General features: G+C 26.2%; 1 protein-coding gene across 6 annotated transcripts in view; it reads right to left on the reverse strand.

Moving 5' to 3' along the window:
- Positions 1–5,412: 5,412 nt before the first annotated feature.
- The window catches only part of LOC127289516 (uncharacterized), a 36,505-nt gene continuing 26,195 nt past the window's right edge, over positions 5,413–15,722 (reverse strand). The window contains exons 9-12 of one of the 6 annotated variants that reach the window (XM_051317494.1): positions 14,055–14,125; positions 12,372–12,442; positions 6,463–10,717; positions 5,413–6,201 (exon numbers count right to left, since the gene is read on the reverse strand). In XM_051317494.1, coding sequence (XP_051173451.1) covers positions 6,053–6,201; positions 6,463–10,597 — 4,284 coding nt within the window. In that variant the 5' untranslated portion in view covers positions 10,598–10,717; positions 12,372–12,442; positions 14,055–14,125 and the 3' untranslated portion in view covers positions 5,413–6,052. Of the gene's footprint in view, positions 10,718–12,371; positions 12,443–14,054; positions 14,126–15,722 lie in introns of all 6 variants that reach the window. The other 5 variants (XM_051317495.1, XM_051317492.1, XM_051317493.1 and 2 more) reach the window with 5 other exon arrangements.

Consider the following 15,722-nt stretch of genomic DNA (forward strand, 5'->3'; position numbering starts at 1 on the left):
CGATAATTTATATTTTTTAACAATTCTCTACGCAAATCTAGAGGAATAAATTCTTCTGATTTTTTATTTTGTTTTTGTATATTTTTTTGATTATTTATATTTAAAAGCGTCATTGACCTCGGATTTGTATTCATCATACTCGTGTTTACAAACCCGAGGTTTATATGTTTTCCAAAGTCGATAAAGGTTCCCCACAATCATTTATTTCACTTTTTGAATTTTTATATTTTTTTGTTACATTTACACTTGCTTGTTGACAACCTTCATTGTTTTGGTTATTTACATTTTGTGAAAATTTGTCCTCTTGATTAACATTATAAGGTGTATATTTTGCATTTTCTACATAACCATTATTATAATTTTGACGCTGATTTGAATAATTTTGATAATTATTTTGTCTATTATTATAATTGTTAAAATTGTTACCCGAATATTTGTTGCTATCATAATTTTGATATCGGTAATTTTTATTTTGAAAATTTGGATTAAATTTAAAATTTGTATTGTTTTGAAAATTTTGTTGTCTATTATTCTCACTACTTTTGTTTTGATAATTATTACCTTGATTAAAATTTTGATTTGTATTACTATAATTAGGGTTGCGATTAAAATTATTTGTTCTATTTTGATTTTTACTATCATATTGTTGTCGACCATAATTATCAAAATTATTCTTAGGATTGTTTTGAAAATTATTACTTTTATTTTGAAAATTTCTTTAAGAGTTTACTGGACCAGTCCTATCAAATTTTTCTAATAAATCTAATAAATTATTAATTGTATTAATTCCTCTCATTAATACTGCTGTATGTATGTCTTCATTAAAATGTCTGTCAATTTTAATAACTATTTCCTTCTCTAAAGGTGATGGAATTAAGTCTTTAGCTTTATTTATTGTTTTTATTGCATAAGCTGACCTTAATAATTTTCCGCTTGGATTATATTGACCAAATTCTAAATTTGTACTTATTTTATAACGAATATTTTCATTCCAAAATCGATTAATTAATTTTTCTCTAAAACTCAAAAAATTATCATCTTCCGACTTAACTAAATTCCACCATTCTTTAGAAAACCCTTCTAAACATGTTTGAATAAAATATTTGAATTCTGAATTTAAAATATCATTGACTTGTATGTAATTTTCTAATTCTTTCAAAAAAATCATGGGTCTTTCCTGAGTAGTCCCAGAAAATTTAGGAGGAGTATATTATCTTATCCATGAATTTTTATTAAAATTATCATTATTTCTTATACTACTTATTTTTTGTTCAAAATATACTTGATTTTCTTGAATTGTTTTTACTTTATTTTCATTATCTAAACTTAAAATTGTATTTTCTTCAGTACTTAGATGTAAGTTATTAATTTTGCCATCCATATCATGAATTTTGTTAGCTACTTTGTCCAGTGATTCATCTACATTTAATTTTAAATTTTCACATATTTTTTATTAATTTCAATACCGGTGTCTACTCTATCATATAATTTAGCTTTTAATTGTTCGATTTCTCTTTCATTTTGTTCTATTTTTTTACGAATTTTAGATATTTCTTTTATGCATAAATCAAGATTTTCCTTTTGTTTAGTATTCAATTTACCTAATCCTTTTTTTACTTTTTTAACCGTTATTCCCAATTCTTTCATGAAATCATCAAAATCTTTTTTAGTTTTATTTAATATTTCTTGTTCCTCATCATTAAAATCATATTCTTCATCACTATCAAAAAGAGAAATCTGAGTGATTTCTTCATCGAAAACCTCTAAAAATCCTCTATTTTTACTTTGTTTTTTAGGTATTGTACCTGTTTTCTTTACTTTATCATTATTTTCATTTAAAGACGATTTATTTTCTTTATCTGAAATAGATTTTGATGCTTCATTGTTTTTATTTTGTTCGGGATCCATTTTAAATATTCAAAACAAAAACAAAAAAAAATATTTAATTTTATATTTATTTATTCAATATCTCTATAATTGTGAATGATTTTTAGTGCACTCTCTTAATTCTACTTATCCCTATTATTTTGCGTAGTTTATATTCTTAAAGGAAAAAGAGAAAGAGAGAAAGAAAAAAAATTTCATTCAATTCAAATTCATTCAGAAAACGAAAACACCAAGGGTACCAGTTGCAGCATTATTAACTCTCACACCGGGGATATATACTATTATACGTGTTTATGTTTACCTTCTTATCAATCTTAGCCCTGATTTGGTTTGGTTCTGAGAAATTAATAAGTTCAAAAATGTGGTTGAATGACCGTAAACATAAATGTTTAGATAGTAATCACTCACATTACGTAAGTTTATACAAAAGAAAGAATGGCTATTGTCTAAATTTAAAGGGACATTGTATTTTCAAATTTAATTATTTGATACAATGGACACGTGCCAGCTATATCAACAGATATGATTGTAATAATATAATAGAATTATTTAAATTAGATCAATTCTTAAAATTATTATTTCTATAGATATATTTGAGAGAAAATATTTATTTTGTTTTTAGAAAACTTGTTGCTTGTTTACCAAATTAGAGGAATCTTTCCTATAATTATTCGGTAGATCAGCTGTTTATTTTCTTATACACTTCTACTTTTATACATGTATAAATGTCATATATCGTTTCGAAGTTGAATATTTTTACTTTACAAAAAAAATAAATATTAATTATTAATAGAAAAATAAAATATACAATCAATCATATAGTATAACTATTTATTATTTAAGTTTGAATAATTAATTGTGAGTTCGTTCTGAATGAAATTAAATGAAATAATTTTATTAATTAACTTAAATTTTTCACCTTTTATCTGACTTCTTTCTAACAAATTCGCTTTTCCTCAATCGAAATTCAAAATTATCTCGTAGGCTTATCTCTATAAAAAAAATATATAAAATAAAATTTCAACGAAATAAAAGAAACCTGTCAATTTCCATCGACTATCAAGGTCAAGTTCCCTATTCCCTAAATTAGTTAATCTATCATAAGTAAATTAATTTTGCAAGTATTTTCCTTAGACTTAGATTTATTTAATATGTTATTTATTTTACAACACATTAAAATGATCAAAGTGAAACAGAAAATAAATGAAAAAGTCATTTACTCCTCTGAAAATTTGCTAAATAAATAATTTAAGTAAATTATTTATTCCCTAAATTAACTAATTGATTGGAGGGCAGGGATTCATAATCAATTGAATCTTACACATTAACAAATTGATCGCCTATTGCAATGAATTTGAGATATATATCTTCAAGAGACTTACGATTTGCTTTTGTTACCACTTAAGGATCCAGATCATAAGGTGGTACTCCGAGTTATCAGAAACCCCTTAAGTCTTTCACCATGGCTTGACTTTGTAGATTTAATGGTTTGAGTTAAAGTGATTATTCACTTTTTGTTTCTTCTACTTGCCTAATCTTGACTTTAAGGGGTTACGCCACCCTGAAATTTTCAAAAAATTGAATTTTTTTTGCTTAATTTCAAAATTTATATTCTAACGAATATTTTGAGATGTCTCCGAAGACAATGTTTCACTAATTACAAAAGTTATGATCTTTAGAAGACAGCGGGTAGGGACGCGCCGAGAGCTGCTAGAAGCCGTCTAGCGCCTCCTTAACGACTTTCCAATTTCAGATCATAGGACATTCTTTCCATTCTAGGAGAAGAGTATTATGGCCCAGGAATCGCTGATTAAATAGTAAGTTAAAAAATTTTCAAGTTATAATACACTAAAGTATATTTTTTTCTTCTTTTGCGTTTTTCTCGAAACCACATTTTTCGAGACGGTGTACACGATAACTCAAAAACAATTCAACCGATTGACTTGCAAATTAATATACATCTTCCTAAATAGATTTTCCAGAGTGACCTGGGATTTTTTCGATTGAATAATTTGAAAACTTTTTATCCAATTTTTTAGACAGTATTTTTAGCCCAAAAAAAATTTCAATTTTTGAAGTGCTTCCATTTGCGTAAAAAAAATCTTTTTTTAAATGGCTTCGTCACTCTGTTCAAAATTTGTCACTTTTTAAGAAAAATATTGTTTTACTTGTTTCAGACAAAAATTGAACTGCCAATCAGGTACACCATCAAGGAGTGCTCCGGAAAAATTGATCCACGCCAATACTTATATATCAGTTATTTTTAATTAAAAACCATTTTTTTTAAATATTTATAAAGCTTAATATATGTATTAAAGCATCAATAAATGTAAATAAGTCCTACCTCTAACAGTTTTGTCAAAGAAATTCCTAAAAAACCATCCGATTTTCATGCGTTCAGGGTGGCGTAACCCCTTAAATATTGAATTTATAATTTATTTAAAACGCTTATTTCTTATATAATTCTGAGTTGGAACGGTTGTTAAACCAGCCTTTCAGACATTATATAAGATTATATAAAAGATAAATAAAAAATATAAATAATTAAAAAAATTAATATTTTAAATAATAAAGAGAGTTTATATTGAGCACTTGTTCTTTATTCTTTAGAACTTACTTTTATAACGTAAAATCCAATCACAAAATTTTCAATCACTCAACACAAAAAAAACTATCTGTCAAAAATTTAGTATAAATAACCTATATTTGCTCGCTTGAATAAATTTCAGAGAATGTCCAAATTTGGGTCTCCTTCTCTATTTATTGACTCGAGAAGGCGCTTCATCCCCCAAATTTCTCTCCATTTTGTGTAGGTTTAAATTTGGTAAGTGTGTAAGAGAAATTCTAACAGCTGATTGCTTGAAAATCCGCGGTTTTCCCTTCCTACCTTTCTTCGTATACTTTTGCTGTATATTTCTTACCGCCAAATTCTCCCTCTAATCGCATTTTTCGCGGCGTCCTATTTTCTTAGCCAATAATATTTAAATTATTTTGGTAAGGACAGAGCGATTTCTCTCTTTCTGATTCCGTTATAACGTATACAGAGAACAATGCCATTGTCCAGCTGTCAATGATTTCTCAATTATTAATATAGTTTCTTTAAATCTTTAATATCTTAAAAAATAATAATTTGACAAAGATTTTACTTTTACCATTAATTTTTAAATAATTTTTACTTTTATGTGACATATAATTTTTACTTTAATATTATTAATTTAAGCAATTATATAAAATAATTTGTATTATTTTATATAAAAAATGAAAAATATAGATAATTAATTTAATTGTAGTTTATATTTATTTTTAATATTGTTAATAAAAAATCTTTAAATTTGAATTAAATTAATAATTTCTTTATATTCGAAATTATATCTTTCCTCTCTTACTATTATTTTTCTCATGTGTACTTGTCTATAGTGTTATCTATGAATGACTTCTATCTCTTTTTATTATTTCTGAAATTACACGTTTGTAATTTATAATTAGTATTAAAAAATGATTTTGATTAAAATAAATATTACTATATATTATAATAATAACAACTTTAATAATACGTTAACAAAACATACAATTTCTTGGTAGCAACCAAAAAGTTTGATTTGCGGTATAAGAAATTTAATTTTCAAATTATGAATTACTTAATATATATTTAATTATTAGTTTTTATTTAATTAGTTAATATATGTTAAGATTATTATTCCACATTAATATTGTATATTTAAATAATTATTTAATTGGTTAAAGTTAATAAAGTAAACGATGGAAAGGTAAAAGTTAAATAAAAATTCAAAAAGTGTATCGTCAAAAGAGCGATGTTTCGTTGGATAAGGTTTGCCAACCTCATCAGGCTAAATTTTTTAAACAGATAAAAACAAGTTCAATATAATAATAAATTCGTTACATTTTGAAAATATCGAAAAATTTTAATATCATTAGAGCAGAATTTAAGATTATATATATATATATATAAGTACAAAAAGGTAAGATTATTAAAATAAAAATTTTTTTCCTCTTAAATTCTCCAATTTCTTGTAACATGGGATCATCTCACTGATGCATCGCTAAACCATAATTTTATTGACATTTAAAATTCAGTTTTAATATTCCGTGACTTTGATAATGACTCGAAAAAATTTCCAACTTTATTCGGTATTCTTTTTCGAGCCTATTCTTTCCGTAAATTCTTTAATATCTTTGAAGTTGACGGAACATCATCAGTTGGTAAACCTCCTCTAACAATTGGTTGTCCATTTTTCATCGAATTTTGAAAATTTAATCCCTTTGAAGTTGACGGAATATCATCAGTTGGTAAACCTCCTCTAACAATTGGTTGTCCATTTTTCATCGAATTTTGGAAATTTAATCCCTTTGAAGTTGACGGAATATCATCAGTTGGTAAACCTCCTCTAACAATTGGTTGTCCATTTTTCATCGAATTTTGGAAATTTAATCCCTTTGAAGTTGACGGAATATCATCAGTTGGTAAACCTCCTCTAACAATTGGTTGTCCATTTTTCATCGAATTTTGAAAATTTAATCCCTTCGAAGTTGACGGAATATCATCAGTTGGTAAACCTCCTCTAACAATTGGTTTTCGATCAGCGTAAAATTTAGTATCACTTGAAAATAATGTATTTAAATTATTTACTAATTTAATCATTCTTTTTTCTTTTGGAATTTCAACATCGTTATATATTACTCTCATAATATTTTCTTTTTCATACTCCACTTTTCCAAGAATATTAAAATTTATTGTATCAGTAAGATAATACAGTTTCTTGGGAACATTGAAATAATTAGGATCAATGTACGCTATTCCAAATGAATTTTTAAATTTTAATTCCAACAATAGTATTTTATCAACATAGTTAGTTCTGTGAGTATTTTTTAAAGCATCTTTTACATTAGAATAAAATGGAATATTTTCAAGACTTTGACTAATATCACCATCATATTTCTTAGCAAAATAAAGGGTACTTGGAAATTGAATAAATTTATCATCACACTGTCTAAGAGCCAATCTGTTTAATGCAGCATTAAGTCTTGTATTTGCATGTAGACTTGATGGTAAAGTTCCCTTTAAATGTGAATACCATACATAATAATCCTCAAATAGCATATTATGCTCATTTGAATGTGAATTAAAAATTTCAAACACAGATTCAACATTCTGTTCATATGTCTTATCAAAAATATTGGCTATTGTTTTTTTCGCATCTTCCAAATTTTTTACCTGATATAAAGACTTTTCAAATAGTACATCGTCAATAAAAATATGATTCGTTATTTTCCATTCGTTAAATATTTCAGAAGGTGTAATACGTGTATTTATTTCCTTTGCCAACATTTCATAAGTAGGAACACGAGTTTCAATTGGATCGATTCTTAAAATGTAACCTTTTAACATTTCTTCCATTTCAGTTAATCTATGCAGAGGAGTATTTAATGAGATAAGATTAGCTGCATTTTCAATATTTACACTTCTTTCATATGTAGTTATTTCTTTATTTTGAAGTAAAATATCATAGTTCTTTCTATTTTGCAACCAATCGGATTCCAATATTGGCTTTTGTTTTAGTTCAACAAGTAAGAAATCTTTTCCATTTACGAATTCAGTATTTTCTACTGTAAATTCCAGTTCTGGAAAAACAACAAATTGGTTTCTAAAACCCGTTTCAAATTCCGCCAAATCAACAAGTCTATATTGAGAATTAATTTTTATTTGATACTGAACTTCTGTTTTTAACGGATTCGCCGATACCTTATTAAGAAGTTTAATTTCACCATGTGGAATATCTGTCAAAAGGGTAATATCATTAAAATAAAAGTCCTTTCCTTTCAGTTGCTTCAAATATTTGACAATATTTTGTTCTTTTAATGTTTGACTAAAATACAAGTGTCTTGGCATTTTATGCTTCACTATGTCTTGAATGCTTCGTATCTTCTCTAAATTCTTTTTTATTAATAAAACTTTTACTTTATTTTTGTATAAATTAGCAAAATTTCCATATTTTAAATCTTTTATAGCTAATAAAATTTTCCCATACTCAATATCACCAAACATAAATCTAGCCCTAATGTTATCACCTAATCCACGACTATAAAAATGACTTAATTCTGACAAGCTTTCTTCTGAAGTTCCATTTGAAGTAGACGGAATATTATCAGTTGGCAATTCTCTTTTAACAATATGTTGTCCAGTTGCCCTCGAAATTTCCAAATTTAATCCATTTGATGTTGAATTAATATTATCAGTTGGCAAACTTCCTTTTATAGCAGGTTGTTCAGATTCCGGTAGTGTGGGTATTATTTTCCTATCTGCATTTGAATTAAGGTAAGGCATGTTACTTCGGAGTAGATCATTTTCTCCCATTTCAAATTTCAAATTAGAAATTTCATTAGTTTCTGGATTATATACACGATAGGAAATTTTGTTCATGTTATCTTTTATTGGCAACACGGGAACTGGTAATAGATTGCCTTCAATGGTTCTTAGTTCTGCAGTATTTTCAAATGATGATATGAATTTTGGTCCAAAAAAGTGTTCACCGCCGGGATAATAATGTAAAAAGAGTTTATAATTCTTCTCTTCATGCAGAACCTTTGGCATCAGACCATTAGTTGTGATTGGTAGTTCTATATTAGTATTCAGCTTTTTTAACATAGTTGTTAATAGCAATTTTAGATTTTTATTCATTGAAATCTTTGGAATTTTTTGAATCATAGTGTTATACATCTTGTGGAATAGTTTGGAGCCCAATTTGCTTAACTTGAAAACTAATTCAAATCCAGGATCTATCAATTGTATTAAGGCAATAGATACATCTTTTAACAGTTGCTTGGTAAGAATTTCCTGCGAAACGGTTCTAGCCAGCGCTTTTGAAATTTGATAGAATGTAGTTGATTTAGTGGCACTTGCTATTCTTGATAAACTACTTTTAATTACATATTTTTCGCTTAATCCAATTACTAAGTTGTTGGTTATTTTAGTTGCGTATTTTCCAAAAAAACTTTCTAAAGAAATCAATGAAACAATATCTGAAGTACAGCCTAATGCGGCTCCAACTTTGTCATTCTCTTGTATGCTTTCAATACAACTATAAAAAGGTATAAATGCTTTTAAAAAATTAAAAACCTTTTCTTTTGTAGTTTCATTTCTATATTGATGCATTAGGTTTTTTAAAAAGTTTGCTTTTCTTACGTTGGCAAACCTTTCAATAAATACTTCGCTATCTTCATGAGCAGATTTAAGATCATTTTGAACTATATTTAATTCCATTTGTGCATTTGGATCATTTGCAATTAATTTACCAAATTCTTGTTCGTTATTACTTCTTACGAGTAATGTCGGTAATGTATCGTTATATATAAATGCGTAAAAATTTGTTTTTTCTCTTCTTTTAATTGCAAACATTAGGGTTACGTTGGGGTTTATCTTTATTGCCATAGGTGGTATGTTCGTCATGTACATTGGATAATCTGGAACTCGTGCAAGACTAACAGTACTTCTTCTGTTTAATATTTCTATCAAATGATTATCGTTTAAAACTTTTCTTATCAAAATCTTTTCAATTTCATAATATGTGTTTCCTACATTTTCAAACTGTTTCCTATAGACATTTTCCAAATTGGGAAGATTGTCTAGATAACAACGAAGGGAAAGAGCCAATCCTTCAATGTAATGATTGTATGACATATAATTATTCACAGCTTGAGGTAAATTATTTTTATAATGAGAATTGTTACAATGTTTTTCAAGTATATTTGTGGCAATAAATGGACGATATTTTAAATCTTTCTTTTCCTTGCGAAATCTGTAAAAAAGATTGTTATTTAAGGTTCGATTTATACTTTCATTTATTGTTATATTAATATGTGAAAACAAAATATCATAAGCTTCATTTCGAACTTCTGCATTTAATAAAGTTTGATTTTTTTCTCTGAATGCTTCTTTTTCCTCAGTGGCGTAAAAAAATAATGCCGGTGTTGAAAAAAGATTAAACACCATTTCATAAGATTCGTTACCATAAGACGCCTGAAAATCAATCTCTCGTGATATTGAAATATAATTATCAAACGAAACGTTTATTTTTTCTCCAAGTATAGATCTGACAATTTTTAAACCAGCCATTGCGTATAGATAATCCACATCCATTATGTTCATATCTTTAATTTCTGGTTCGGGAAATATTGGCAGAATATATTCAAAAAAAATTGTTTTAGCTGACAAAAAATTAAGTTTCGGGCTTTTGTTTGTTTTTGAACAGTAATCTATACTTGTGTAATTGTTAAAGAGTTCCTGCTTTATAGTTTTCATCAACGTGGAATAAGATGTATTATCTGCCTTGTTGATTATTTTTGCTAAATATCCGTTAATATTACCATAGTGTGAAAATAGAGCATTGTTGATGATGTACTGATATGTTTCATCTACGTATTTTGTATCGAGTGTTTCATTTTCGCCACCACCGTAGAGATCGGTTCCTTTTAATATTGTTTGTAGAAGCTGGAGTTTTGTTTCGGTTTCATTGTTGGAATTATTGAGGTATTTAAAATAAGTATTTAGTACAGGAACAGACTGATTTCGCTGATTTAATGTAATGAGGCTTTCGTTGTAAAAGATAATTCCGAGAGTTGTAATATAGTGACAAACAGATAGATATTGTATATTTGGTGGAAGTTGTACGAAAACTGATGTGTCGTTCATCATGAGTTGATTCGCTTTTTGCTGTGTTGATTTTTTAATGTTTTTACTGTTGTAAATTTTTTATATATTTTTTGCTGTTGTATCTCTCCACTTTTGTAAATTTTTAATTTTTCATGAGAAAACCTGAAATAATTTGACATTATGTTAAATTAAGCTTTTTATTGCAACGATCGGTTGAGCGCTACGTAGGAAATTTTATTTTTCAAAATAGACCCATTTGTAAGATGATATAAAAAATTATCAACACAGATATCTACATTACCGACCATCGGTAAAACAGGAAACTGAATTTAAAAAGTTACCGACCCAGAAATCTACATCACCGACTGTCGGTAAAACAGGGATATGACGATACAAAAATTTACCGATACAGAAATCTACATTACCGACTAATGTTAAAACAGGTTTAGCAATGGGCTAAAGACTGAAATATTTAAAAAAAATTTCCATGGTTCGTACGATTTTAGCAATGGTTTATAAGTACGAGTAATAAAAATGGAAGATGCAATTGCAAATGGGTGTCGTTAAATATTTATTTATACTGTTGTCGACATTTATCGATATATTTTGTTTTAAGGATTTAATTTTTCAAACGTGTCTTATTTTTACTGCTTTAAAATTCTTTTGTTAAGTTAATTATTTATTTTGAATAAACTTTAAACTTTTTAATTTTGTCAATTAAAAATAATAAAATAGATTAATTAAACTATTTTGTTAAGTCAAAGAAATATTTTCTCTGATTATAACGGATTTTAAAACTTTCCTTTAGATGAAAAATAAGATTAAAAAATCTTGTTTTTTTGACAGAATAACAGTTATATAAGTTGTATGTAAGGTCAGTTGGGGTAAATGGGGACAAGAGGTTTTAGAGCTTAATTTACAGTCTTAAAATTAAGTTCAAGGTCAATATTTTAACTTCAGATCACCTGCAAGAGGTTTTGACTATTGCCAAGCTTTTCGCTTGACAATTGGCAGCAAGATAAAAAAAGTTATCGCTCAATGCATAAAATCTTGAGAATCAAAGTAAAACTGTTTCAGTATTTTGTCGAGCATTTCAAAGAAAACAGATTTCAAAATCATACCAAATTTTTTTCTTATTCCTTATGAATCCTATAACAGAGATTCACTTGAATTTTTGAGTTTTGTCAATTTGGTTAATAATGACAAGCTGTCCCCATTAACCCTGAGTTTTCAAATTTTTGAGGTAAATGGAGACAGCTTGTGATTATTAACCAAATAGATAAAAATCAAAATTTCAAGTGAATTTCTGTTATAGGAGTCATATGGAATCAGAAAAGAATTTGGTATGATTTTTAAGTCTGTTTTTTTCAAACGCAAGACAAAATACTAAAATAAAAAAAAATAAAAAAATTTCAATTGGTTCAACTATTTTATATCTACTACAAATTTTTTTCAAGTTTTTTCATCCCTTAATACAGTAATATAATAAAGGAAACTATTTTCTTAAAACTTTCTTAGAAACTATGCTGTGCCCATTTACCCCAAATTTTATGAAATTTTCAAAATTTTGGGGTAAATGGGGACAGTCAGTTTCATGCGTTCAAAGCTTATATACATTTTTTTCTGCTGCATAAAATTAATCCTGGGAATGTAAATAACAACTTAAAAAAAATAAATTAGAAAATATTATCTTTTAAAGGAAGAAACTTACGTAATTTGTGAAAAATTGCGATTATGTCCCCATTTACCCCAACTGACCCTACATTTTAAGAAGACTAATAAAAATAAAATTATTATATAGAATTTTTTTACTTACCCTGAATGGCCACTTATAAAGCAACACAACTATGTCGAATTGTCTCTGATAGAGGAATAATGCCACGAAAACTAGAAGGACAGTTAAATAGTTTAATATTTGACTTTATCAAGCAAAATTTTATTAATTTTTTTTTAATATTGTACGTCGTTAAATATTTATTTTTATTGTTGTTGATATATCGATATATATTTAGTTTTAAGAATTTAATTTTATAAACGTGTCTTATTTTTTACTGCTTTAAAATTGTTCACATTTATTAAATGTATTTCGATATGTAAAAGAAAATATTGAAGAAATTTGCAAAAAAAACTTTTTTTGTAGATACAGAAATGAAGCAATAAAAGTTAGAAGGATATTATAAAACATTTTAACGTTTTACTTTATCAAGCAAAATTTTATTAATTTTTTTAATATTGTACCTATGTCGTTAAATATTTATTTATACTGTTGTCGACATTTATCGATATATTTTGTTTTAAGGATTTAATTTTTCAAACGTGTCTTATTTTTACTGCTTTAAAATTCTTTTGTTAAGTTAATTAATTATTTTGAATAAACTTTAAACTTTTTAATTTTGTCAATTAAAAATAATAAAATAGATTAATTAAACTATTTTGTTAAGTCAAAGAAATATTTTCTCTGATTATAACGGATTTTAAAAATTTCCTTTAGATGAAAAATAAGATTAAAAAATCTTGTTTTTTTGAAAGAATAACAGTTATATCAGTTGTAGGTAGGGTCAGTTGGGGTAAATGGGGACAAGAGGTTTTAGAGCTTAATTTACAGTCTTAAAATTAAGTTCAAGGTCAATATTTTAACCTCAGATCACCTGCAAGAGGTTTTGACTATTGCCAAGCTTTTCTCTTGACAATTGGCAGCAAGATAAAAAAAGTTATCGCTCAATGCATAAAATCTTGAGAATCAAAGTAAAACTGTTTCAGTATTTGGTCGAGCATTTCAAAGAAAACAGACTTCAAAATCATACCAAATTTTTTTCTTATTCCTTATGAATCCTATAACAGAGATTCACTTGAATTTTTGAGTTTTGTCAATTTGGTTAATAATGATAAGCTGTCTCCATTAACCCTGAATTTTCAAATTTTTGAGGTAAATGGAGACAGCTTGTGATTATTAACCAAATAGATAAAAATCAAAATTTCAAGTGAATTTCTGTTATAGGAGTCATATGGAATCAGAAAAGAATTTGGTATGATTTTTAAGTCTGTTTTTTTCAAATGCGAGACAAAATACTAAAATAAAAAAAAATAAAAAAATTTCAATTGGTTCAACTATTTTATATCTACTACAAATTTTTTTCAAGTTTTTTCATCCCTTAATACAGTAATATAATAAAGGAAACTATTTTCTTAAAACTTTCTTAGAAACTATGCTGTGCCCATTTACCCCAAATTTTATGAAATTTTCAAAATTTTGGGGTAAATGGGGACAGTCAGTTTCATGCGTTCAAAGCTTATATACATTTTTTTCTGCTGCATAAAATTAATCCTGGGAATGTAAATAACAACTTAAAAAAAATAAATTAGAAAATATTATCTTTTAAAGGAAGAAACTTACGTAATTCGTGAAAAATAGCGATTATGTCCCCATTTACCCCAACTGACCCTAAATTTTAAGAAGACTAATAAAAATAAAATTATTATATAGAATTTTTTTACTTACCCTGAATGGCCACTTATAAAGCAAAACAACTATGTCGAATTGTCTCTGATAGAGGAATAATGCCACGAAAACTAGAAGGACAGTTAAATAGTTTAATATTTGACTTTATCAAGCAAAATTTTATTAATTTTTTTTTCATATTATACGTCGTTAAATATTTATTTTTATTGTTGTTGACATATCGATATATATTTAGTTTTAAGAATTTAATTTTTTAAACGTGTCTTATTTTTTACTGCTTTAAAATTGTTCACATTTATTAAATGTATTTCGATATGTAAAAGAAAATATTGAAGAAATTTGCAAAAAAAACTTTTTTTGTAGATACAGAAATGAAGCAATAAAAGTTAGAAGGATATTATAAAACATTTTAACGTTTTACTTTATCAAGCAAAATTTTATTAATTTTTTTTTAATATTGTACGTCGTTAAATATTTATTTTTATTGTTGTTGATATATCGATATATATTTAGTTTTAAGAATTTAATTTTATAAACGTGTCTTATTTTTTACTGCTTTAAAATTGTTCACATTTATTAAATGTATTTCGATATGTAAAAGAAAATATTGAAGAAATTTGCAAAAAAAACTTTTTTTGTAGATACAGAAATGAAGCAATAAAAGTTAGAAGGATATTATAAAACATTTTAACGTTTTACTTTATCAAGCAAAATTTTATTAATTTTTTTAATATTGTACCTATGTCGTTAAATATTTATTTATACTGTTGTCGACATTTATCGATATATTTTGTTTTAAGGATTTAATTTTTCAAACGTGTCTTATTTTTACTGCTTTAAAATTCTTTTGTTAAGTTAATTAATTATTTTGAATAAACTTTAAACTTTTTAATTTTGTCAATTAAAAATAATAAAATAGATTAATTAAACTATTTTGTTAAGTCAAAGAAATATTTTCTCTGATTATAACGGATTTTAAAAATTTCCTTTAGATGAAAAATAAGATTAAAAAATCTTGTTTTTTTGAAAGAATAACAGTTATATCAGTTGTAGGTAGGGTCAGTTGGGGTAAATGGGGACAAGAGGTTTTAGAGCTTAATTTACAGTCTTAAAATTAAGTTCAAGGTCAATATTTTAACCTCAGATCACCTGCAAGAGGTTTTGACTATTGCCAAGCTTTTCTCTTGACAATTGGCAGCAAGATAAAAAAAGTTATCGCTCAATGCATAAAATCTTGAGAATCAAAGTAAAACTGTTTCAGTATTTGGTCGAGCATTTCAAAGAAAACAGACTTCAAAATCATACCAAATTTTTTTCTTATTCCTTATGAATCCTATAACAGAGATTCACTTGAATTTTTGAGTTTTGTCAATTTGGTTAATAATGATAAGCTGTCTCCATTAACCCTGAATTTTCAAATTTTTGAGGTAAATGGAGACAGCTTGTGATTATTAACCAAATAGATAAAAATCAAAATTTCAAGTGAATTTCTGTTATAGGAGTCATATGGAATCAGAAAAGAATTTGGTATGATTTTTAAGTCTGTTTTTTTCAAATGCGAGACAAAATACTAAAATAAAAAAAAATAAAAAAATTTCAATTGGTTCAACTATTTTATATCTACTACAAATTTTTTTCAAGTTTTTTCATCCCTTAATACAGTAATATAATAAAGGAAACTATTTTCTTAAAACTTTCTTAGAAACT

The sequence above is a fragment of the Leptopilina boulardi genome, unplaced genomic scaffold (genome assembly GCF_019393585.1).
Source record: "Leptopilina boulardi isolate dan_hultmark-lab unplaced genomic scaffold, ZJU_Lbou_2.1 LbouV2_44, whole genome shotgun sequence".
Lineage (NCBI taxonomy): Eukaryota > Metazoa > Arthropoda > Insecta > Hymenoptera > Figitidae > Leptopilina > Leptopilina boulardi.